The sequence below is a fragment of the Geotrypetes seraphini genome, chromosome 10 (genome assembly GCF_902459505.1).
Source record: "Geotrypetes seraphini chromosome 10, aGeoSer1.1, whole genome shotgun sequence".
In the NCBI taxonomy this organism is placed as follows: domain Eukaryota; kingdom Metazoa; phylum Chordata; class Amphibia; order Gymnophiona; family Dermophiidae; genus Geotrypetes; species Geotrypetes seraphini.
This window is the reverse complement of record NC_047093.1, coordinates 111,484,330-111,508,564: the sequence shown is the minus strand read 5'-3', so window position 1 is coordinate 111,508,564 and position 24,235 is coordinate 111,484,330. Positions and strand designations below refer to the sequence as shown.

At 40.4% G+C, this 24,235-nt stretch overlaps 1 protein-coding gene across 3 annotated transcripts in view; it reads left to right on the top strand.

Moving 5' to 3' along the window:
- KAT2A (lysine acetyltransferase 2A) overlaps positions 1–23,713 on the top strand; it is a 380,318-nt gene extending 356,605 nt beyond the window's left edge. For all 3 annotated transcript variants that reach the window (XM_033960567.1, XM_033960566.1, XM_033960568.1), the window contains 3 exons: positions 6,904–6,967; positions 18,007–18,091; positions 23,037–23,713. In XM_033960567.1, the coding sequence (XP_033816458.1) occupies positions 6,904–6,967; positions 18,007–18,091; positions 23,037–23,230 (343 nt within the window). In that variant the 3' untranslated portion in view covers positions 23,231–23,713. The remainder of the gene's footprint in view (positions 1–6,903; positions 6,968–18,006; positions 18,092–23,036) is intronic.
- The last annotated feature ends 522 nt before the right edge of the window (positions 23,714–24,235 follow it).

Sequence of the window (24,235 nt, the reverse complement as noted above, 5' to 3'; positions counted from 1 at the left end):
TATGAGGATAGACTTATAACACTAGGATTGTTCTCCCTTGAGAAAAGGAGACTGCGTGGGGATATGATCGAGACCTTCAAAATACTGAAAGGAATCGACAAAATAGAGCAGAGAAGATTATTTACACTGTCCAATTTGACACGGACTAGAGGACATGTAATGAAGCTAAGGGGGGGCAAGTTCAGGACTAATATCAGGAAGTTCTGCTTCACTCAGAGGGTGGTTGATGCCTGGAATGCCCTCCCAGAGGAGATTATTGCGGAATCGACCGTCCTAGGCTTCAAGAGCAAACTAGATGCATATCTCCTTAAGAGAGGCATATAAAGATATGGTGGACTATAAATTACGCCAGGTGTACACCTGGCAGGGCCTCCGCGTGTGCGGATTGCCGGACTTGATGGACCGAAGGTCTGATCCGGAGATGGCAGTTCTTATGTTCTTATGTTCTTATGATGGTCAAGAAAATAGTAAATGGTTGAAATAAGACCTAACAATGATAATTCAGTAGAATAGGAAGAGCGGAAACCGGTTTGATGTGGATGGAGGGCATGAGTGTTGCCGATGAATTCTGCAAGTTGGTTGTGAATAATTTTCTCGGTCAGTTTTGATATTAGAGGGAGGTTAGCGATAGGATGGAAATTAGCTGGTAAGGAGGGATCTAGATTGTGGTTTTTTAATTTTGGAAAGACAAGGGCTGATTTCCAGGCTTTTGGGACGAGATTGTCAGAAAGAGATTTAGAAACCATTTCCAGAAGGAATGGTCCAAAAAAAGAGAAGAATTTTTTAAGAAGTGAGGAAGGAATACTCTTTGTAGGATTATTAGGTGTGTTTAATGATTGTAGAATTTGGAAAAGGTTTGCTAGTGAAGGGGGTTTAAAATTGGAGCAGGTACTAAATGAGAGAAAAGTAGTATCATTGGAGAAATCTGGAGTAGTAACTGAAATAGGAGGTCCAAAATGAGATCTAATGTTCTTGATTTTGTTGTCAAAAAAGAGTGCAAGTTCAGTAGTAGATGGCTGCGTTGAAAGGGGTAATGGTTTCTTTTTGGAATAGGGAGAGAGAGAATGAACTAGATTGAAGAGAGCAGAGGAATTAGAAGTTGTACTGATATATTTAGAATAGTATTCTTTTTTGGTTTGTTGAATAGCAATTTTGTAGTAAGTGGCTTTTTCCTTAAAAAGAATGAGAAGATTATGTGAGTGAGTTTTGCGCCATTTATGTTCGATGGAGCGAAGTTGTCGATGAAGGAGAGTTAATTCGTCGTTATACCAGGGTTTGTTTTTTTTTAGTTTCTAACTTTGAAAATTTTTTTTCCTGAGGAGGAGCAAGGAGATCCATTAATGATTTTGTAGAAGTGTCCCAAAGGGAGAATTGTTCTTCAGTTGAAAGGGCAGTGAAATCTTGTAATTTTAGTTTAAAAGAGGTCTGAATGGCTGAGAGTGTTATTTTATTAATATTTCTGGAGATGTATGTGTTCTGTTGAACAGAAAGTGGTTGCGAAGGAAATTCTAATTGCCAAATGATAAGGGTATGATCAGACCAGGGAAGGGAATGAAATTGGAAGTTTTGAAAGAGATGACTGATGGAAGTTGAGCTGAAAATCATATCTATGGTATTTCCGGCAGAGTGGGTAGGCGTAGAGATAAGAGGGGTTAAAGAGAGATCAGAAATTAAGGTCAAAAGTTCTGCTGTATTGTGATGATTAGGTAGGTTAAAGTGAATATTGAAGTCTCCGAGGATTATGGGATTGGGATGAAAGATGATAAAATCAGAAATAATTGAAATAAGGATAGATATTGAAGCTTTTGTAACCAGCGGGGGGAGATAGATCAGCAGAAAATTAAAAGATGGAGAGTTTTTTATAGAAAATTGGAGAGTTTCGACTGGGGGGGTGGAGTAAGAAGTAGGAGAGTAAGACTGAAGGGGAATAGAAGCATGATATATGATGGCTAAGCCTCCTCCTTTTTTATTTGGACGCGGTTGAAATATTGCTCAATCCCCTGATCTCACAGCCCAATAAAAAGGTTCCCTTGATAGAAACACCCTCAATCAAACCCCCACTCCAGAAGACCCTCCTGTCTACCCTCTTGGGGCCTACCAGCCCATACCTAGACACCTGAAGATATATGGAATCCTGGTAGATGTGCCCTCCCCCCCCCAGTTGTTCCTGCCCTTGCCAGAGCAGCCTCTCAAAATGGTACCCCTTAGTAGTAGTCTATTATTTTCACTATAGTACTGGTAGAAGTGCCATTTTGAGAGGTGGAGCCAACAAGGGCAGGAGCAACTGGGGGTTGCTTCTGTACAGGACCTCCTATACTACCATATTCTAGAGGAAGAGAATTTGTTTTGTGAAATTATTCAGAACACCATCTTGCTATTATTACTCCTGATGTATGTTTGCATGTATGTATGTATGTATGTATGTATGTTTTTATTTATTGTTAGTATTTATATAACACTTATAGTCTAAGTGCTTTATATTCAGGTTCTGAAGCATTTTTCCCTCTTTGTCTTGGTAGGTTCACACTCTTCTAATGTACCTGTAACCCTTGAGGGCAAAACATGGGTGTGTCAGACTGTATCATCCGCAAAAAGGCAAACCTTTCCTTCTAACCCTTCAGCAATGTTGCTCACAAACATATTGAACAGGATCAGCCCCAGCACCGATCCCTGAGGGACTCCAATACTCACCTTTCCTTCCTCCAAGCGAATTCCATTAACCATCACCCTCTGGCATTTGTCCATCAACCAGTTTCTAATCCAGTTCACCACTTTGGGTCCTAACTTCAGTCTGTCAAGTTTGTTCAAGAGCCTTCTATGAGGAACCGTGTCAAAGGCTTTGCTGAAATCTAAGTAAATTACATTTGGCATATGCCCTTGATCCAATTCTCTTATCAACCAATCAAAAAATTGAATCAGATTCATTTAGTACGATTTACCTTTAGTAAAACCATGTTGCCTCGGATCCTGTAGTCCATTAGATTCTATGAATTTCACTGTCCTTTCTTTTCGCAACACTTTCATTATTTTTCCAATTACTGAAGTTTCCTGCTTCATCTCTGCGACCACTTTTGTGAATAGGAACCACATCTGCTCTTTCCCCATCCCCAGGAACCACTCCCGTCTCCAAAGATTTGTTGAATAAATCTGTAATAGGACCCGCCAGAACCTCTCTGAGCTCCCTCAATATCCTGGGATGGATCCCGTCCAGTTTCATTGCTTTGTCCACCTTCAATTTTTCAAGTTGTCCAGAAACACTTTCTTCCATGAATGGCATGGTATCTATTCCATTCTTGTGTGTAACTTTGCTAGACAATCTTGGTCCTTCTCCAGGGTCTTATTCCATGAACAAAATATAGCTCTGAGACTCATTGAGGAAACACGACCATATTACAGAAGCATACATCAACTCACACTGGCTAGCAATTCAGGAAAGAATTCTATTTAAATTCTACTGTATGCTATTTAAATCTTTAAATGGAGACAGCCCAACCTACCTGAACAACCGCCTCATCCAAACTACCTCAACCAGACATAGAAAAATACCCCCCCCATTCTCACACCCTTCAATCAAAGAAGTTAAACGGAAAAAACTATATGATGGCCTCCTAGCCACTCAAGCAGCAAACCTAGATAACCAAATCTCCAGTCTACTGATAACTACCCCAGACTACAAGATGTTCAGAAAAGAAATAAAAACTTTACTCTTCAAGAAATCCATGAAACAGTCTTAATATCATAAATACCTTCCTTCTTCTTCCTGCCTCACTGATACTACCTGATCTACTCTTTACCTTCACTAGAAATGACCAATGATCTTCCTTTGTAACCCACCATTTATAACTTTTGTAATCCGCCTTGAACCGCAAGGTAATGGCGGAATAGAAATCCCTAATGTAATGTAATGTAATATTTGCTATTCAATGATGGGAAACATTCTATAAATTTAGAGAAGGGCATGAGAATATCACCATCATATAATTAACAGTCCACACCCTAGGTTTTTTTCCATAATCTCCAAGATAAAGATTTTTTTAGCATGTTTAATAGCTGAGTTGTTCCAGTGACATATCTCAGTGTCTATAAATGGAGTTTGTGGCAAGTTGTTTTTTGGGTTTTTTTTATTAATTCTTTATTGATTTTTAAACAAGAACAGTGTTATATAAATAAAAGAACTGTATATTATTGCATTCAGTCATAACACTAATATCTATATAGATAACAGAACTATCATTCAATAATTACATTCTTTTGCATATAGTAAATAATATAATATGAAACCAAGTTACCTAAAATATCATTATTAATATTTCCTCCCAACCACCCAACCCCCCACCCTCCCTGGATGTGTAAAGATAAATAAACCAAGAAAAAAGTAAGACAAAACACAGTATTATATTTGTACAAATGTAGTCAATGGGCACCAAATTTTGTTGAATATTCCACTAAGTCTACACTCTGCATTAATTTGTTCATATTTGTATATAGTACACACATTCACCCACCAGAAAATATAATTTATTCTATCATGATTCTTCCAATTACTTGTAATCAATTGAATGGCTATACCTGTAAGAATTAAAAATAGACGACTTTTATACTTATCTAAAGTGGGTTTAACATGTAAAATTGTTCCACAAATTATAACCTCATATGTTAATGGAATATTTGAATCTAAAACTAGATTAATTTGTCCCCATATGGATTTCCAAAATATTAATATAAATGGACAAAAGTACAACAGATGATCCAGAGTCCCTATTACAATGCTAGCATCTATTAGACTTAGAGCTATATATTTTATGTAATCTAACTGGGGTCCAGAAAATTCTATGTAACAAAAATAACCATGTTTGTCTCATAGATGCTGACACTGTACATCTTATTCTCCAATTCCAAATTCGTGGCCAACGAGACACAGAAATATATTGTTTGATCTCGAAGCTCCAAATGTCTCTAAGACTATTTTTTGGCTTTTTATTTATTAATCCAGAAATCAATTTGTATCACTGAGCAGCCTGATGTCCTATTAAATCAGTTTGGTAGCAAAGGATTTGCAGGCTAAAATAAGTTTTAAAATTTTTCCATTCAGGGAACCCACTCTGAATAGCCTGCTTCAACTGCAACCACCTATATTGCTGAGATTTTAAAAGTCCAAATGACTGTTGCAGTTGTGAAAAACTAAGCAGATTTCCATTCAACAAAACATCATCTAATGTCCGAATATTTGCCTGCATCCAATTCTTACAAGCGATCACAGCACTGCCTATTTGAATCTTGGAGTTTAGCCATAAGGACTGTAAAGTAGATTTTATTATGGGAACATCTGTTAACTTATCAATAAATTTAATTGTTTTCCAAGTGTCCAATAAAATCACATTATTCTTAGCGTACCAAGGTAATTTAATACTTAATATATGAGACAGTCTCATCGGGGACAGGATTTTCCACTCAAGATATAGCCAGTCTGGGTAATGTGGCAAGTTTATCAAGAAACCGAAGAGCGAATTGGGTAGCCTCCATAATAGGGAAATGTTTGAGATTGGATGGAAGAGACATTGTAGGAAGAACTTGGATAGGAACATATGTGTTGCTCTAGTTCCAACCAGGTTGGAGGTTGAGATGAAGTACACATGTCAGTTCGGAACCATTGTGTGCCATATTGTAGTAAAGAGGCCAGGTGATATCTATAGAAATCTGGTAGATTAATACCTCCATTTATCTTGGCAGCTTTCAATTTTTTTCAGGGAAATTCTAGGTTTCTTGTTTTGCCAGAGGAAAGATTGTATTTTCTGATCAATCCAACTATATAAGGAAGCCCTACACATGGATGGTAACATTGCAAGTTGGTAATTTATTTGAGGCGCCAAAGTCATTTTAATTGAGGAGATCCTGCCCTACCAAGTGAGATATAGTGGAGACCATTTGGTAAATTGTGATGTTTAGTAATATTAAATTCTATACTATACTTGAGTTTAGTAATATTAAATTCTATACTACGGTTATAGTCTTTATGTATATAAGTGCCGAGGTATTTTATTTCTTTTGTGGTCCAAGGAAATCCGAACTGACTTACATCACTTTCCGTGATTTGGTCGTTCAGTGGAAATATAACTGATTTTTCCCAGTTAACTTTATACCCCAATAGTTGAGAATAAGAGTAGACCAATTGTTGAAAAGCTTGAGGGTTACGTAGAAAGAGAAGAATATCATCGGCATAAGCCGCTATTTTAATTTCTCTGGTCAGGGATGAAATGCCTAAAATTTGGGAGGATTGGCATATACTAGATAGTAAGGGTTCTAGTGAAAGATCGAATAAAAGTGGCGAAATGGGACAACCTTGTCTGGTGCCTTTATACAGTTGGATAGGGTTAGTTAATGAATTATTAATAAGGATTTTTGAGGTAGGGTTCCAATAGAGAGAGTGGATCCAAGAAATAAAGGACTCACCAAAGTTAAACCATCGCAGAACTCTCAAAAGCTTTTTCAGCATCGATGGCCAATCCCACTGCAGGTTCCAGGAGGCGCTTCGTGCAACCGTTTATATTATGGAATAGCCTGAGATTATCACCTATTTACTCTGTGTTTGATGAATCCCACTTGATCTGGTGGAATCAGGAGTTCAATATGTATGTACTTGTATTGCAAGACCTTGCTTGTATATCAAGTTAAAATTTAATAAAATGTTTGCTTATCTTGCAAAACACTTGCATACTAAGTTACTTGCAATCCAAGGTTTTACTGTACTTGGCTGTATTCAGGATAAGAGCACTAGTGTAATAGCATATCAGACACCTGTTAAATTTAATATTTATTGTATCAATGTTGAAAACTCAATAAAATTATGAAAAAAGCAAGTTGCTGTCCATAATCACATGTACTTATGTATATCTTTCTTTTTAGTAAAGAAATAAAAGACCCGGACCAGCTTTACAATACTCTAAAGAACATTCTGGCACAAATCAAGGTAATGTTAGTGGAAGAATAGCATAGGTTATTTTCTTCTCTTCTACTTGAATGCCTTTCTGATCTAAAATTGTAATTGTAGTGCTACATTTGTCAGAAAAATTTGCAATTAATTTCAAGATGTGTAAAAACAACTTTAGAAGTAGAGGTGTTATACTCTTTTGTGTAGAAATATGGCAGTATAATTTAGATCAGGGGTAGGCAATTCTGGTCCTCGAGAGCCACAGGTAGGTCAGATTTTCAAGATATCCACAATGCATATGTATGAGATGGATTTGCATGCACTGCCTCTTTGAAATGCAAATCTATCTCATGCATATTTATTGTGGATATCCTGAAAACCTGGCTTGCCTGTGGCTCTCGAGTACAGGAATTGCCTTCCCCTGCTTTAGATAATCTGTTACCGGTTTCATTATCCACACAATCGGATGTTATTTGGATGTAAATCAAATCCACCCAACAAAAAGCCTCAAAACTATTAATTAAGTAAATAATAAATTGTGCTGGAAGCTGTCATATATGGATTGTAATTAAAATGCAACAGTTTCTGAATCAAGCATATGAATACCACCACCTTTTCTGGGCAAACTTATTTATGCTCCATAAGCATAATGAGAACATAAGAATAGCCTTACTGGGTCAGACCAATAGTCCATCTAGACTAGTAGCCTGTCCTCACAGTAGCCAATTCAGGTTACTGCTACTTGGCAAAAACCCAAGTAGAAGTAGTAGCTTCCCCCATGTCTGTCTCAATAACAGGCTATGGACTTTTCCTCCAGGAAATTGTCCAATTCTTTCTTAAAACCGGCTACGTTAACTGCTCTTACCACAACCTCTGGCAACATGTTCCAGAGCTTAACTATTCTATGAGTGAAAAAATATTTCTCCCTATTAGTTTTAAAAGTACAGTGGTACCTTGGTTTACAAGTGCACCAGTTTGCGAGTGTTTTGCAAGACGAGCAAAACATTTGCAAAATCGGCGCCTCGGAAACCGAGCGTGCCTCGATTTACGAGCACCCCTTGCGATCCAGCACCCCCCTGCCGCGATCTGAAGTCCCCGAGACCACGCTTCTTACTTTCATCTCGGCACCGGCACCAGCATGTCCAGTGCGTTGGTGCCAGTGCCCGAAGATCGGCCTCCTCTTCTTGCTGGGCCTTGAGCATCTGCGCATGCTCAAGGTGTGCGAGTTCACGCTCTCTCCGAGATCTCCGAGAATCTTGGAGAGAGCGTGAACTCGCAGGCCTTGAGCATGCGCAGATGCTCAAGGCCCAGCAAGAAGAGGAGGCCGATCTTCGGGCACTGGCACCAACGCACAGGACATGCCGGTGCCAGTGCCGAGGCCGAGATGAAAGTAAGAAGCGGGTTCGGATGGGTCTGGGGGACTTCAGATCGCGGCTGAGGGGGTGCCGGATCGCGGGGGGGGGGCCTTCTGGGGGAGTAATGCCGGTTCTCATGGGGGGGCGATAGAGCAGTGCTGCTGGCCTCGGGAGGTGGGAATGTATCAAAGCGAGTTTCCATTGTTTCCTATGGGGAAACTCGCTTTGATATACGAGTATTTTGGTTTACGAGCATGCTTCCGGAACGAATTATGCTCGTGAACCAAGGTACCACTGTATTTATCTGTTTCAGCTTCAGCAATAAAAGATTTGTGTAATATACACTTTAAAATGGAAATGCTTGAGAATGCTGATAGAGCTAGGAACTTGAGATTTGATAATTTCCCTATTATACTGTATATTTGCTTTCACCTGAGATCCTATTGAGGAAGTCCTCAAAGAGATTCTAGGTATAGTGAATGATGCCATTTTGACTTTTTTTTTTAATATTATATTCCTACTAAGAAAAGGTTTCCAGGAGACCAGGGGGTTGATTACTCTAGTATCTTCAGAATTGGATTTAACTGATTTTTTTGAAGATTCCCAAGATAAGATAGAGACAAGATCCACTCTCTTGGTAACTTGTCTTAATGAAGGCGATAAATCTTTGATAATAAACTTATATTTTAAAAAGATGAGAATTTCTGTAGAGCCAAAGTAATGTTGTTTCCTGATGTAGCCAGGTCAAGCCAGTTGGAGATGGAAGGTTGTTTTGGTTTTAAAGTCCAGAGTGTTAACCCTGAAAGCTACTTTCTTTCTTAAATTTCCTTGTAAATATTTAGTTAATTTTTAGGGTAATGATTATATTTATTTGGATCTATTACAATTAGAACAGTTTCTGATAGACACAGAGAATAAAATGTCTTAACAAAGATAAGGAATATTGAGTTAAAGCAACGCTGTTAAATGATAAGTTGTGACATCCTAAGTATTTCCTTTTTTGAAAATAATTTCTTTATGGATTATGGAACAACTATCTTGATGAGGACTAGATGGTTTTTCTATGATGATTTTTTTTTTTTTAATTCTTTATTCATTTTCAAACTTACAATTCAAGTTTCAAGTTTATTAGGATTTTATATACCGCCTATCAAGGTTATCTAAGCGGTTTTTTTTTTTACAATCAGGTACTCAAGCATTTTCCCTCTCTGTCCCGGTGGGCTCACAATCTATCTAACGTACCTGGAGCTATGGAGGATTAAGTGACTTGCCCAGGGTCACAAGGAGCAGCACGGGGTTTGAACCCACAACCCCAGGGTGCTGAGGCTGTAGATCCAACCACTGCGCCACACACTGTGACATATGTTCAAACAAATTAACAATAAATACATCACTTAATAATCATCATTGGTACAAAACATAAACTCTTATCACCCCCCCTTCCCACCCTTTCCTACCATATAATCAAATATCTTATAGAATATGTAATAGTAAAATAACCCCCCTCCCCCCCTCACTATTGAACTTGTAAATTTAAGGGAAACAATTTCATCTAAACAGTACAATATTTTGTTAATGGCTCCCACACATCTTGAAATTTCCTGAAACATCTCCGCTATATTGCAATAAATCTCTCCATTTTATAAACATGACATAAAGAATTTCACCAGAAATTATAATTTATTCTACTCCAATCTTTCCAATTATACGTAATTTGTTGTATGGCAATACCAGCCATTATGAGTAATAATTTATCATTGTTTGTAGAAATCTGACTTTTTGTTCTCATTGCCATACCAAATAGCACAGTATCATATGATAATGCCACTGGGTTATCTAATAAACAATTAATTTGGTCCCAAATTGATTTCCAGAAATTCATAATAAATGGGCAATAGAATAATAAATGATCTAAAGTCCCTGCTTCTAGATGACAGTGCCTCTCTTAGACAGTGTTTAATTTATTTTTAATAAGTCCATTTAATAATTTATACCACTGGGCGGCCTGGTGACCCAAGAAGTCTGCCTGAAAACATAGGAACTCCATACTATATTGATTATTAAGGTTTTTCCAGTCAGGGAACCTCGCCTGAATGGCATGCTTCAGTTGCAACCATCTACAACTTTCTGATTTATTAAGTCCATATTTATGTTGCAACTGTGAAAATTCAAGCATATTACCATTAGAAATAACATCATCTAATATACGTATTCCTGCTATCATCCAATTCTTCCAGACGAGCCTTTCTCCGCCAATTTGAATCTTGGAGTTCACCCATATAGAATGATTTGTAGATTTGTAAATTGGAATAGTTGTTAAATTGCTTACAAAACGCAATGTTTTCCATGTATCAGCTAATATTCTGTTATCTTTACTGTAACTAGGCATTTTGATACTGAGCACATGGCAAAGGCGCAATGGAGACATGATGATTTTTTATTGTTTCCTTGGTTTTTGTTCAATTTGATTACCATTTTCCTTGTAATCTATGGGATTGTTTGTAAAGATTCTGAAAAGCTAATTTTAAAAACATGTATTTCCCTGTAACTTCATTGAGTGTCCCCTAATCTTTGTAATTTTTGATTTAATAAACAATTGATCCACTTGTACCTGTTCTACACCACTCAGGGTTGTGTAGGCTTCAATCATATCTCCCCTCAGCCATCTCTTTTCCAAGTTGAAGAGCCCTAAACTAACAGGGCTGGTAGTTCTGGTCACACTGATATGCAGATCTCTTCCATCTACAGAGGGACCAGAATCTCAGACTACCATGCCATCTGGGGTTGCTCACACAGGGCCCAGTCGCCCTAGAGGATCGAGTGCTTTGGTCTTACAGCATGGCTCTTGAGCGTGCAGCCTTAATGTGCAAAGGCTACTCAGATGTGATGATTGGCACCCTTCTATGATCCAAGAAGTAGTCGATGTTAACCGCCTATGCAAAAGCCTGAAAGTGTTTCCAGGTCTGGTGTGCATTGAAGAATGAGAACCCAGTTTCAGCTCCGATTTCTTTGGTCCTAGCATTCCTGCAGAAGCGACTTGAAAAAAGTCTAGCACTCCCTCAGAGTTCAAGTAGCAGGTCTTTTGTGTTTCAAACCTCAAGAAAACAAGAAGTCCTTGGCTTCGCACCTAAATGTGGCCAGATTTATGGAGAGGGTTTTGTGCCTGTGTCCTCTAGTATGACACCCTTTTACATTGTGGAGTCTTAATCTTGTCCTTCGGGCACTCTCCAGAGCTCCATATGAACCCCTTGAAGAGCCGGCTGATTCGGCCTCCATTGACAGACCACTCGACACTCTTTATGCTGGTTTGAGTAATACCAATTTAATAATAAATCAGCAACAGCTTACATGAATGAATCACACAGCATACAGAGTAATAGAGCACACACCAGGCTGGCCAGACTGATGGAGAACTTCGGATGAGTTCTGAAACCATGGCTCAAGGAGCTTTCTTTTATATGATTCTGACAGCTCTGGCCCACGTTGGTGCATGTTACGTTTCACATTTACATTGGTTAATCATATTCATTATCTCACTTATTAATCTATTGATTGGTTAACATTTTTGAGTGATAGTGTGTGTCATGCTTTTCTTCTAGGTCTATTCTATTTCCCCGTAAATGTTCTGTTAATATACCAAGTTCCTCTTTTGAACACCTGGGCCTAACAGCCTTTAGCTCTGTGGTCAATTTTCTTAAGTTTCACGTCCTTGTTTCTGTGATGCTTTTAACCACTGTCCATCCCTGGGTGGAGGGTAGCTTTTCACAAGAATTTCCAGCTTTGCCTTCTTTTTGACCTTGCTCTTCTCAGAAAAAGCAGAAGTGTGCCTTTCAGAGCTGACAGCATCTGGTCAGAGTGTATTTTTAACCATTTTAGTCCTTTCATCAGCCATTTTAGTCTCTTGGCTGTGTTGTCCTATTTCTGCTATCGTGGGGAGGCTAAGGGGTCTTCCAGCGGTCTTCACCTGTGCTTTTCTGCACAGGACTTCCTCCTCTTCCTTCCTCATCCTGGAGCAGACATTGTTGGACCTCACGTTTAAAACAGCGTTTTTAGTGGCAGTCACTCCAGCTTGGCGGGTGTTGGAACTGCAGACCCTCTCATACAGAGAATCCTTTCTCAGAATAACAGAGCCTGGAGTGATACTGCATACTGTACCTTCTTTCTTGCCAAAAGTGGTTTCCCATTTTCATGTCAACCAGGAAGTTTGGCTGCCCACCTTCACGCCCTCGGGATCCAAGCAAGGGGACAAAGTCCTGAGATTGAGGGATGATCACAGAGTGCTGCTTCGTTATCTGGAAGTGATGAATGAGTTTTTGACATTTGAATCATCTTTTTGTGCTGATAGATGCAGCCCGTAAGGGTCAACTAGCTTCTAAAGTGACCATTATGAGGTGGATCCGTATGGCCATTGTGTTCACCGATATCAGATATGGAAAGCAACCTCCATATCCTTGAAAGCACATTCCACTACGGGAGTAGCATCCTCCTGGGCAGAGGCTATAGCAGTTTCCCCTCAAGAGATTTGCAGAGCAACCACATGGTCCTTCCTGCATACTTTCACAAACTTTTACAGGGTGGATGTGCCAGCCTAATTGGACTCTGCCTTCGCATTGTCTGTACTTTCAGCAGGCTCATTTGTCCCACCTTAAGTTCTAGGGTATATATCCCAAGAGTTCAGGAATGATGTGCCTATTACCTAATAATCTTCTTTCTAGTAAATATGAACATCATTCCTGTCAGATGTTAATTAGCCTGTTTATTACCTCAGACAAGCCGAGAAGTCTGGTTTTTTGTTTCTTTATCCAGTGAGGACAAGGATAGAGGATGGCATGACTCTTTCAGGACATTCAAGGGGTATTCTTCAGAACCCTAAGACTTTTAGTGCAGGTTGCATTCGGGTAGGTGGCTAGTATGTTCCACCTTGTTATATGCTTAAATGTTTATATTAGGGATGTACAATTAAAAATTTTAATTGCACAATTAATTGTATAAAGCGTCCCCTATATAGTGCAGTACAGAAATAGCAGATGTAAATTCTCAAAATTGACATATTTCAACTAAACTAAAAATAAAATAATTTATCTTACCTTTGTTATCTGATGATTTTATTTTTCTAATCTCATTACCTAACTCTGGTGCTGTTTCCGTGTCCATGCAGCATAGTTCTATGCTGTCAACTCTGGTTATAGGGCCTCACTATTTCTTTTTTCACCTCCTTCACTTCCTGCTCTATATCAGTCTTTCACATTCAACTTTCACCCATTTTTCTTCCTCTATTTCAAATCTAGTTTTCATTCCTTCCATTACCTTCCCTTACCCTCCCTTCCATGAGCACCGCCTCCTTTCTTCCCATCCCGTCTCTTCCATGGGCACTGTCTCCTCTTTTCCCTTCTCCTCTCTTCCATGAGCACCATCTCCTCCCATCTCTTACCTTTTACTCTTCTCCATGAGCATCATCTCTTCCAGTCTCTTTGATCTCCCTTTCCTCAACTCTCCATGGGCACCATCTTTTCCCCTCCCTCTATCCATGGTACACCATTCCTTCCCTCCCCTCCTTCTTCCAACACTCCATGTCATCATTTCTCCTCTCCCCTCCGTCCATGGTCATCATCTTCCTTTTTTGTTTTTCCATCCTTTATTTCCAGCTTCGCTATCAAAAATCCCCCCCATCCACATCTCTCATTCTTCTTCGCTCTTCTATAAGTTATTTATGGTGCATGTACATAAGGAGGCATAGCCCCTGATGAAACCGCGTGTGAAACGGTTGGGCATAAGAGATAAGTGCCTTCCTTTCTTTAGCACCTTAAGCACTAAAAGCACTTTATATTTATTGTTTGCTATCAAAATAAAGGTATAAAATTAATTTAGAGCACATGTCACTTTACTAAGACCAATGATGAACTGTACTACCCCAGTAAAGACACGAAAGATTATTTAAGTAGTGTCTCGGGTATTCGAGGTCTGGTGATTTGATTAAACTTGATGTTGATTTGTTCTCCTGTTTATGCACTTCTTAACCTTCACCTCCCTGTCTTGTCTGCACTATTTCACTCTTCTACCTGGCCCTCTTGACCTTACAATTATGCCTTTAACACTGCAGTGTTGAAGGAATGTTGCTTTTCTCACCTGTCCAACGCCGTCCCCCCCCCCTCTTTGCCTTTATAGCATCCATCCCATGTCTCTTCCTCCTCACCACTCCACTCCATGCCCCACCTCCCGGTCAAGACATCTGCCCCCCCCCCCTCCTTCCAACACAGTATCATTTATCTACTCATCTCATAAACTAATATGTTGTGATTCCCTTCCTCCTTCCCCCTGGCAGTTCTTTGGCCTCCCAGTGCCTTCCTGTTGGCGTCAGTGCTTGAAGCAGGGAATCACCAGCTACTCCAGGGGCTTACTCTCTGGCTCATCTCACCTACATGGGAACAGGAAGTTACATCAGAGGAGGCAGGAGGCACTAGAGAGAGGGCCTCTGGATCTAGCTGGTGATGCCCTTCTTTGAACACCTGTGCTGCCGCGGAGGGGGGTGTTTGGGGGGAGGGTTGAAGGACCATCTAGGGGGAGGACTGAGGGAATTATGATCTAGCTGGTGGTGTCCTGCCTTGATTGCCTACACCACCCTGGGGAGGGCGGGGGGGGGTTGGAGGTCCACTTAGGGGGAAGTAGAAGGGAATCATGATCTGATCGGATGTGATCAGTGGAGTGCCGCAGGGCTCGGTCCTGGGCCCGATTCTATTTAACTTATTCATAAGAGATATGACTCAAGGACTTAGAGGAAGGGTATCACTGTTCGCCGACGATGCCAAACTTTGCAACATAGTAGGCAAAAGCTTATTACCTGATAATATGACACACGACCTACTGTTGCTGGAACTTGGTCAACTACTTGGCAGCTAGGCTTCAATGCTAAAAAATGCAAGATAATGCACCTGGGTAAGAGAAACCCGCATAGAACTTATGTACTAAATGGTGAGACCTTGGTTAGGACCACGGCGGAACGCGACCTAGGGGTGATCATTAGTGAGGATATGAAGGTTGCCAATCAAGTGGAGAAGGCTTCCTCCAGGGCAAGACAAATGATGGGGTGTATCCGCAGAGGTTTCGTCAGCAGGAGACCTGAAGTTATGATGCCGTTGTACAGAGCCATGGTGAGGCCTCACTTGGAGTACTGTGTTCAGTTTTGGAGACCACACTACCGAAAGGACGTGCTGAGGATCGAGTCGGTTCAGCGAACGGCCACCAGGATGGTCTTGGGGCTCAAGGATCTCACGTATGAAGAAAGATTTAAAAAATTGCGGCTGTACTCACTTGAGGAAAGAAGAGAACGGGGAGATATGATTGAAACATATAAGTACATCACGGGACGCATCGAGTCAGAAGATGATATCTTCTGGCTCATGGGACCCTCGACCACCAGAGGGCATCCGCTGAAAATCAGGAGAGGGAAGTTTCATGGCGACTCCAGGAAGTACTTCTTCACCGAAAGAGTAGTGGATCATTGGAACAGACTCCCACTCCAGGTGATAAAGGCCAGCAGCGTGACGGATTTTAAGAGAAAATGGGATACTCATGTGGGATCTTTAAGGGAGTAAATTCAGGGGAGGGGATACTTGGAATAGGCAGACTTGGTGGGCTATAGCCCTTTTCTGCTGCTTTTTTCTATGTTTCTATGTTTCTATCAGTGCCCTACTTTGATCACCTGTGCCACCGGGGGGGAGGTGCGCGGGGGGGTTGGAGGACCACATAGGGGGAGTAGGAAGGGAATCATGATCCAACAAGTGTTGTCCTACTTCAATTGCCTGTGCCACCAGAAAGGGGTGCTGGGGAAGGAGGAAGGGACCACTAGGGCAGACATGTCAAACTCTGGCCCGCGGTGTGTTAAAAATTGGCCCGCCAGACATTTTTAACTTTATACTAAATTTGGCCCGCCAGCATGAACTGCTGCCGCTGCTGTTTCTCTTCACTTGCGTCTGCCTTCGCCTGGTCTCCTCTTCAAAGCAACCTGCTGAGGATCGCTGGCCGGCTGTAGTGAATCTCACAGACCGCTGTTGACCTCGGTAGCACGTTCCCTCTGACGCAATCCCGTACGTCAGAGGAGGGGCAGACTGGACACACATTTGAACAATGAACCTCTGTGAAACTTAAGCTATGGCATCTGGTATGGATTTTCTCCGGCCCTCAACAGAGCTTATCAATCAAACTAATGCGCTAAGATGCATTCCTTGCTTCTCTATTTCTCTTCAAAGTCCACAGCACATGTGTCCAGTATCTTTTCTTTCCCTCCTCTCCCTAAAAGCATTTTTCTTTCAAACTTTTCCCCCTCAGGCAGTCCAATATCTTGTGTGTGTGTCTCTCTCTCAAACCCCTTTCCCCAATTTACCTCCGCTTGCTTTGCAGCAGTCTTCAGGCACCAGTATCAATTTACATTTGCAGTCTGCCGCTGGCCAACATTTTCTCTTTAAAATGTCTTGTCCTATTTGATATTGCTTCCTGTTTCCTCGGGGGCAGGATATGGTAGAGAAGAGACATTGCCCAGTGGCAGACAATGAACATGAATTGCTGCTGTTGCCTGGTGACTGATGCAAAGCAAGTGGAGGTAAATCTGGGGAGGGGATTTGAGAGAGCAGGACAAGATGTTGGACTTCCGGGGGTCCTTGAAGAGCTAAAACTTCCTTCCAGATAGATTCTCCAGCAATTCTAGCACTTCCTTAGGAAATGTGCTAGAAGGGAACTACATAAAGCCAAGTTTTTCCTTGGCTTTACATGGTTTCCTTTTAAAGATGTATGCATGAAACCTTCAATTCAAGCTCTGATATAGTTCTCTCTGATCTTGGTCTTGTTATTCATCCATTCCAGAAAGTAATGAACACATCTTTTATTTCCTGAGATTTATCTATTTTCTTCTGTTATTTTTAATTTCACCCACAAAGGGACACTGTTTTTCTACATACCATTCTTTTTATACTGGACTGAAATGGACAAAAAAGAAAAATTGTCTTACCTTTAGTCTTTGCCATACCAGTTCAGAAACCTTTCCTAATTAGTTTTCACATGAACTATATTTCTGTAACATAAATGTTACGTCTTCTGACTCCATGAAATACTTGCATATTAGTGGAGCATATTCCTCACCAGATCTGATTAAACATTTGATCTCGATGTATAGAAGGAATTAGTTGTTATTAAATTAGTTAATTAATTTATTATTTTTATTTGATATTATATTGTTGAAATTGTTTGTATTTATATTGAAAATTTAATATAAATGATTTAAATAAAGAATTTGATCTTGAACTTTTCTGTACTGACTGATGTAAGGATTATGAGCACTATTGCTTGACTATTCAAAATACTCAACATTCTGGGCTGCACAATACCCTTAAGGGGTGAATCATTTTGAACCACTTTTTTTCTGTCTCCATCCACTAGTGAATGGACATAACCCAGTGATTCTGGTCTGGTCTGAAGGGCTATAGGAAAGAAAATTATTAGGTAAGACGTAATTTTTCTTTCCCATCATTTACTTGCTGGGGCATACTTAGACATGGGAGAAGAGAGAATAAAGAGACATACTTATAAAAAAAAATGGATAGTTGTCACAGGCAGACACCATAAACTAATAGCAAATAAATGATAGTGTTTAGATATGTTGCTAGATATTCAAAAAAGTGGACATAGGTAGAGGGACCAAATACTAAACAATGAGTTCTCTTTGTTTTATAGACCCATCCCAGTGCGTGGCCATTCATGGAACCAGTGAAGAAGTCAGAGGCTCATGATTACTATGAGATCATCCGTTTTCCCATTGGTATATTCTCTGGCTTTTAATTTAAGCATTTTTTAAAAAGCTACAAAAGATATACAAGGCAAAATCTACCTTTTTGTCTGAGCAATATTTTTGTTACAAACTATGTCATATGGGTGCAATGAGTATAAGATCATAAGATATATCATACTGGGTCAGGACAAAGGTCCATCATTTCTAGCATCCTGTTTCCATCACTAGCCAATCCCAATCACAAAGTGTAGTTCCATTTCTTATACACAAAAATGAGACTTTCCATGTCTATATATCAAATAATTTATGGACTGCTCTCCAGAAACTTAAACCCAGAAATTCTAACTGCTTTGACTACAAGGTCAATTCTAATTGATTTATTAGCAGTCCTAATCATCTGTGGCTAGAATAAATTGAATAGTCAGAACAGGTTCTGTTATAGAAATTTACTATGCTCAGGTGCAGGTTATTTTGTATAATTTTAGTTTAAAAGGGAATGCAAGCAATTGTAATAAACACAGCACACTCTGTAAGAAGATGGTATTGGTCAGATAAAGAGCTGAAAGAGTTTAATTTTAATTACATTCACTTATTATCCACTTTTACAATTAAAAGAGATTTACAGAGTGGAGTACAATATAAATAAAAATTCAACTACAGAATCCATTAACTTAATTTTTATTCATTTCAAAACGCTTAATATACTGCCAGTGACAAAAAAATAGCAAAGCAATTTTCAACCATACTCAAAGTGATTTTTAAAAAAGGGGAAGAACAGAGAAAAAATGAATATAGCCTTAAGTAGAAAATACCTTTTGAAAGAGATAGGTTTTCAGGAGCTTTATGAAAACAGGAAATGAAGGTTGAGTCCTAAGTTCCAGTGGTAACGTATTCCGGGGTTTAGGAGCTTCATAGTAGGAGGTTGTCTCTCTAGTGATGTCTAGTTGTATAACAGAGGGAGGAGGGAGATATAATAGTGATTGCTAAGAAGAGTGGAGGGAGCATGATGGATGATATACTTGATTTAGATTGCAAATATACTCAGGAGCAGTAGGCCTTTGTATACTGAAGTTAGTAATTTAACTGAATACATGCAGAAAAAGGTAACCAGTAGAGAATGACATGGGGAAAGTTTGTCCCCGTCCCGTTCCTGCATGCTCTGTCCCCATCCCTGCATGCTGTCCCTATCCCCACAAGTTTGGTCTGTTCCCATCCGTACAAGCCCATGGTTTTAATTTTATATTTAAATTATTTTATTAAAGTTTAAAAAGAAACAATATCTAGTGCAACTGTCATTTTATAAATCACAAATACAGCAAAAGGATCAACAAAACCCATCTCCCCTCACAATATCCCCTCCACTATCAGGAAAACTGAATGCTTCATAGAAAATTAATCCTAACAGAAATCCTCGCTCAAATAGAACTAAAACTAAACTAAACTAAACCGTAGAGCTCGGCACGGTTTACAGAGTTAGGATAGAAAGGAACTCCAATGAAGGGTTAAAGGAAAGGAACTAAAAGGGTAGAGAGGGGCCAGGGTACGAGAGAGCGGGAGGTATTAGATTTTTGAGAAGAGCCAAGTTTTCAGGTGTTTGCAGAAAAGTTGGAGGGAGTTGGAATTTCTGAGCGGGGATGTGAGGTTATTCCAGAGTTCTGTGGTTCTAAAGGGGAGGGATGTTCCTAGTTTTCCTGCGCGGGATATATCTTTTGTTTTGTGAGGATCTGGCGGATTAGGGTTTGAGGAATTCCAAAAGAGTGGAATAACGGGAGGGAGGATGCCGTGAAGGATCTTGAAGGCTAAGCAGGCACATTTGAAGAGGACCCTGGAGGGTCCTGGAAGCCAGTGAAGCTTGAACAGGAGTGGAGAGACATGGTCGAATTTGCCTTTTGCAAAAATAAGCTTAGCCGCGGCATTCTGAATTAGCTGAAGTCTATGTAGGTTTTTCTTAGTTAGGCTTATAAAGATGGAGTTGCAATAATCGAGTCTAGAGAGGATGGTGGATTGAACAAGGACGGCGAAGTGAGATTGATGAAAGCAGGATCTCACTTTCCTCAGCATGTGGAGGCTAAAGAAGCATTTTTTTACCAAGGAGTTGATGTGGTCATTGAAGGAAAGAGAAGAGTCTATGATGATGCCCAGGACTTTGCTTGAAAACTCAAGCTGAAGAGTGGGGCCGGAAGACAGTGGGATGGAGGTGGGTAAATTATCTAATATTGGGCCGAGCCAAAGTAATTTTGTTTTGGACTCATTTAGTTTCATTTGTACAGATTGGGCCCATGATTGGAGGTTCATTATACATGCGGATATGTTCTCAGCGAGGTTAGAGAGGTTCGAGTCGGTCTCGAGGAGGATAAGGATGTCGTCAGCATAGGTGTAGAGAGTTTCTAGGGGGGATAGATGGAGGAGTTTCAGAGAGGACATGTAGATGTTGAAAAGGATAGGAGAGAGGGGTGAGTCTTGTGGGACTCCACATATCGGCTTCCAGGGGGAGGATGAGGTACCGTTTATGTTAACGGTGTAGGAGCGGAAGCGTAGGAATTTTGAGAACCAATCTAGGACAGTGGAACTTATGCCTATTTCGGAGAGTTGGAAAATTAGGATGTCATGATGGACGACGTTGAAATCTGCGGAAAGGTCGAATTTTAGAAGAACAGCGAATTTGTTGCGAGAATGGAGTTGTTGCACCTTAGAGATTAGTGAGGCCAGTAGGGATTCGGTGCTGAAATTGGGTCTGAAGCCGAATTGGTGGGTTAGGAGAATAGAGAATCTTTCTAGATAGGATGAGAGTTGAGTGGATATGATAGATTCTAACATCTTGGTTAGGAGAGGGATGTTTGCTATTGGACGGTAATTGGATGGTATGGAGGGGTCAAGGTCGGTCTTTTTCAGTAGGGGGGTCAGAGCAATATGTCCCATTTCAGAGGAGAAAAGGCCAAATACATAATAGCTGACCAAAAATGATAAACATAAATTAAACCAAAATCACAAGAAGTCACTCCTTCCATGTAGTACAACACCAAAGAAATAGAAAGATCCATTTCCTCCTATACTGTGCAAAATATAAAGATCACACATGCCAAGAATGGTGTTAAGCCAAGGAGTACAATTAGGGCAACTGTCCCCTGGGTAGAGAAAGCCCTAAGCCTGCTAGAAGCAGTAGATGGCACAGGCTAGTAGTGGGCTTTGGAGTCCCTTCCCAAATTTCTCCCCTGGTCCCTACCCATGTCTTAACACCAGCACTGGAAGGATAAACATTTCAGTTCTCATATATTCTAATCACAAAATAGAAAAATAAAATTATTTTTTCTACCTTTTGTTGTCATGTTGGTCCCAGGCTCTGGTTTCTGTTTCCCTCTGTCTGCTCTTAATTCACTCACCAGGGTCTCCAGCTCATTTGACATTTCTTCTTCTATGTGCTCACCATCCATCTTCCATCTTTATGTACCTATCTTTCCCTTCTCTGTGTCCCGTCTAGCATCTCCCCTGTGTACAACTCCCTGTATGTATCATCACTACTCTACGTTCCACATTACTTATCTCTTTTCTGTGTTCTTATTCTCTCCAACATCTAGCACTTTCCCTCTATGTCTATATACCCCCTCCCATGTCTGCCATTGCTCCTCTCTGTTCATGTACTATTCCCATGCAGCATCTCCCTTTGTGTCCCTGTCCCTATTCTCCTCTCCATGACCATTATTTCCCCTTTGTTTCTGATACTTCCCTGCATCTCTCCCTCTCTCTGGTGTGTTCGGTATTTCATTCCCTCTTCCTTCATCTGCATAGTATGGCATCTTTTTTCCCTTCTCTTCCCTTCAGCAGCCTCCCTTCCACAGGTGCAGCACATCTCCACCTTCCCTCAAGCAGCTCCTTTTCCATAGGTGCAGAACCTCTCCCCCTTCCCTCCAGCTCTCCCTCCTGCAGGTCCTGTAGTTCTCTCCCTTCTCTTCAGTTCCAGCCCTCCCTTCCATAGGTCAAGCACCTCTCGTTCCCTTACCTTCAGCTCCAGTCCCCTCTTTTGCCCTTCCCTCCAACCCCAGACCCGTCATGTGCCCTTTCCCCAGCCCCAGTATCTGCTTTACCTTGCCTTGCTCCCTCTCTTCCTCGGGTTCAATGGCTTCATCTCCCTCCCCTGGCAGGTAATGTAATGTAATTTATTTCTTATATACCGCTAAACTCCGTTAGGATTCTAAGCGGTTTACAGAAAAAAACAGACAATAGGGTGCATTAAAATTATAAGTACAATATAAGTAAAATAGGTACTTAGATATTCCCTTACTGTCCCGAAGGCTCACAATCTAACTAAAGGGTCCAGCCCCCTCTCCCTCACGGATATGACTCCAACCGGCTTCCCTCCATCCCCACCACTGGCACACACCTTGTAGAAGAGCAAACCGATCTCCACACAGGCCTGCTTGACAGTGCTCACGGCTTTCCCTCTATCGGACTCCTCCTTATGATTCAATTTCCTCTCTTTGGAGAGAGAAAGCTGCAAGCTTCGTCGAGCAATGGGGGGAGGGCTGGAGCCACTGGACCCGTGAGCAAGGGGGGAACTGGAGCCTGCTGGACCCGCAAGGGGGGGTAGGGAAATCAAACACCTACTCCTGAGGGGGAGGGATGCCTGGAGCCATGAGGGGGGGGGGAGCTGTGATTGTGGGCATGGTTCCCTGCAGGATCAAAGCTTTATATCGCACCTCTTTGTTCATGCACCGGCGATATTCAGATGACATTTTTACCTGTTCCTGCGGTTTAACTTCAGTTTGCTGCAGTTTACCGTGGGAACAGGTCACTGTGTCATTCTCTAGTAACCAGTTTTCAGTTTAAGGAGAGGTGCCAGGTGAACTTTTCTAAAAAAGATATTAAAATCCAATCTAGCTGGAACTAAGAATCCGGTCAAGTGTTAACCACTAGGTCACTAGCCCATAGTTATTTATAATTTAGTAATATATATAGCCATTTATTTTGTGTGTTTCAGATCTGAAGACCATGACAGAGCGCCTTAAGAACCACTATTATGTCACTAAGAAGTTATTCATAGCTGACCTTCAGCGTGTCATTACCAACTGCCGGGAATATAACCCACCAGAGAGTGACTATTGCAAATATGCCAACTCCTTAGAAAAGTTCTTCTACTTCAAGCTAAAAGAAAGTGGACTTATAGAAAAGTGATATGGATGGAAAGGACAGACCTCCTTGACTTGCCACCAATCCAGAGAATCATGAACCAGAGTTGACTTTTTATATTGTAACTCCTCTCTCTGCTGATTCAGTGACCACTTTATTGTTCTTCCATAACCAAACTGATGGTCAATAGACAAGTGCAGTAATTAATAATTTACAAAAACAGGCATGAGTCAATTCATCCCACAAAAAAAAGAGTGGATGCGTAAACTTTCCACATGTGAACAAATATTTTTAATAAGCTCAGAGACCATTATTTTCTAAACTATTATACAAAAGTGGAATAGATGTAATATCTCTGGGAGGTAATGTGGATGATATTGTTTCTGTTATTCAGAGACGTCATACATCTGTCTTGAACTGTTGGAGCATTGCAAAATCCAAAGTCCAAAATTGTCCAGGCACTTAAATGGAATGGAAATGCATAAATTTGAGTGTATGCCACATTAAAGGAAAATATTTTACTGGTGACTAGTGAATGTTTCTTTACTATTTGTTAAGTCAATAAATATGCTCTGGGTCTGAAGGTTGGTATCCTGTTGGGATTGTTCTTATTTTTGAAAATCAAGACTTCTGAAGGTTAAGATTTTACACTTGGAAAAATGGCTGTTATAAAATTCTGCAGAGGTGTACATACATAATAAGAAGGCAGACAGCAATATAGTACCTACTTTTATGTGATCTGCATGTAGGAATTCCAGGAACAATAGTTTGGGTGAAGCAAGGATAGAATTGGAATATAGGGAAAGGGAAAAAGAATGAGACTTGATGTACTGCCTTTCTGTGGTTACAATCAAAGTAGTTTACATATTAATAATAATAATAATAACTTTATTCTTGTATACCGCCATACCCAGGGAGTTCTAGGCGGTTCACATCAATTAAACAAAGTTTAATAAGAAATTACAATAAACTAGATTTACAAGTAATGTAGATATTGAGGTGAGCATGAGGAGGGGAGTTTTCACAACAGATAAACAAAATTTAACAAGA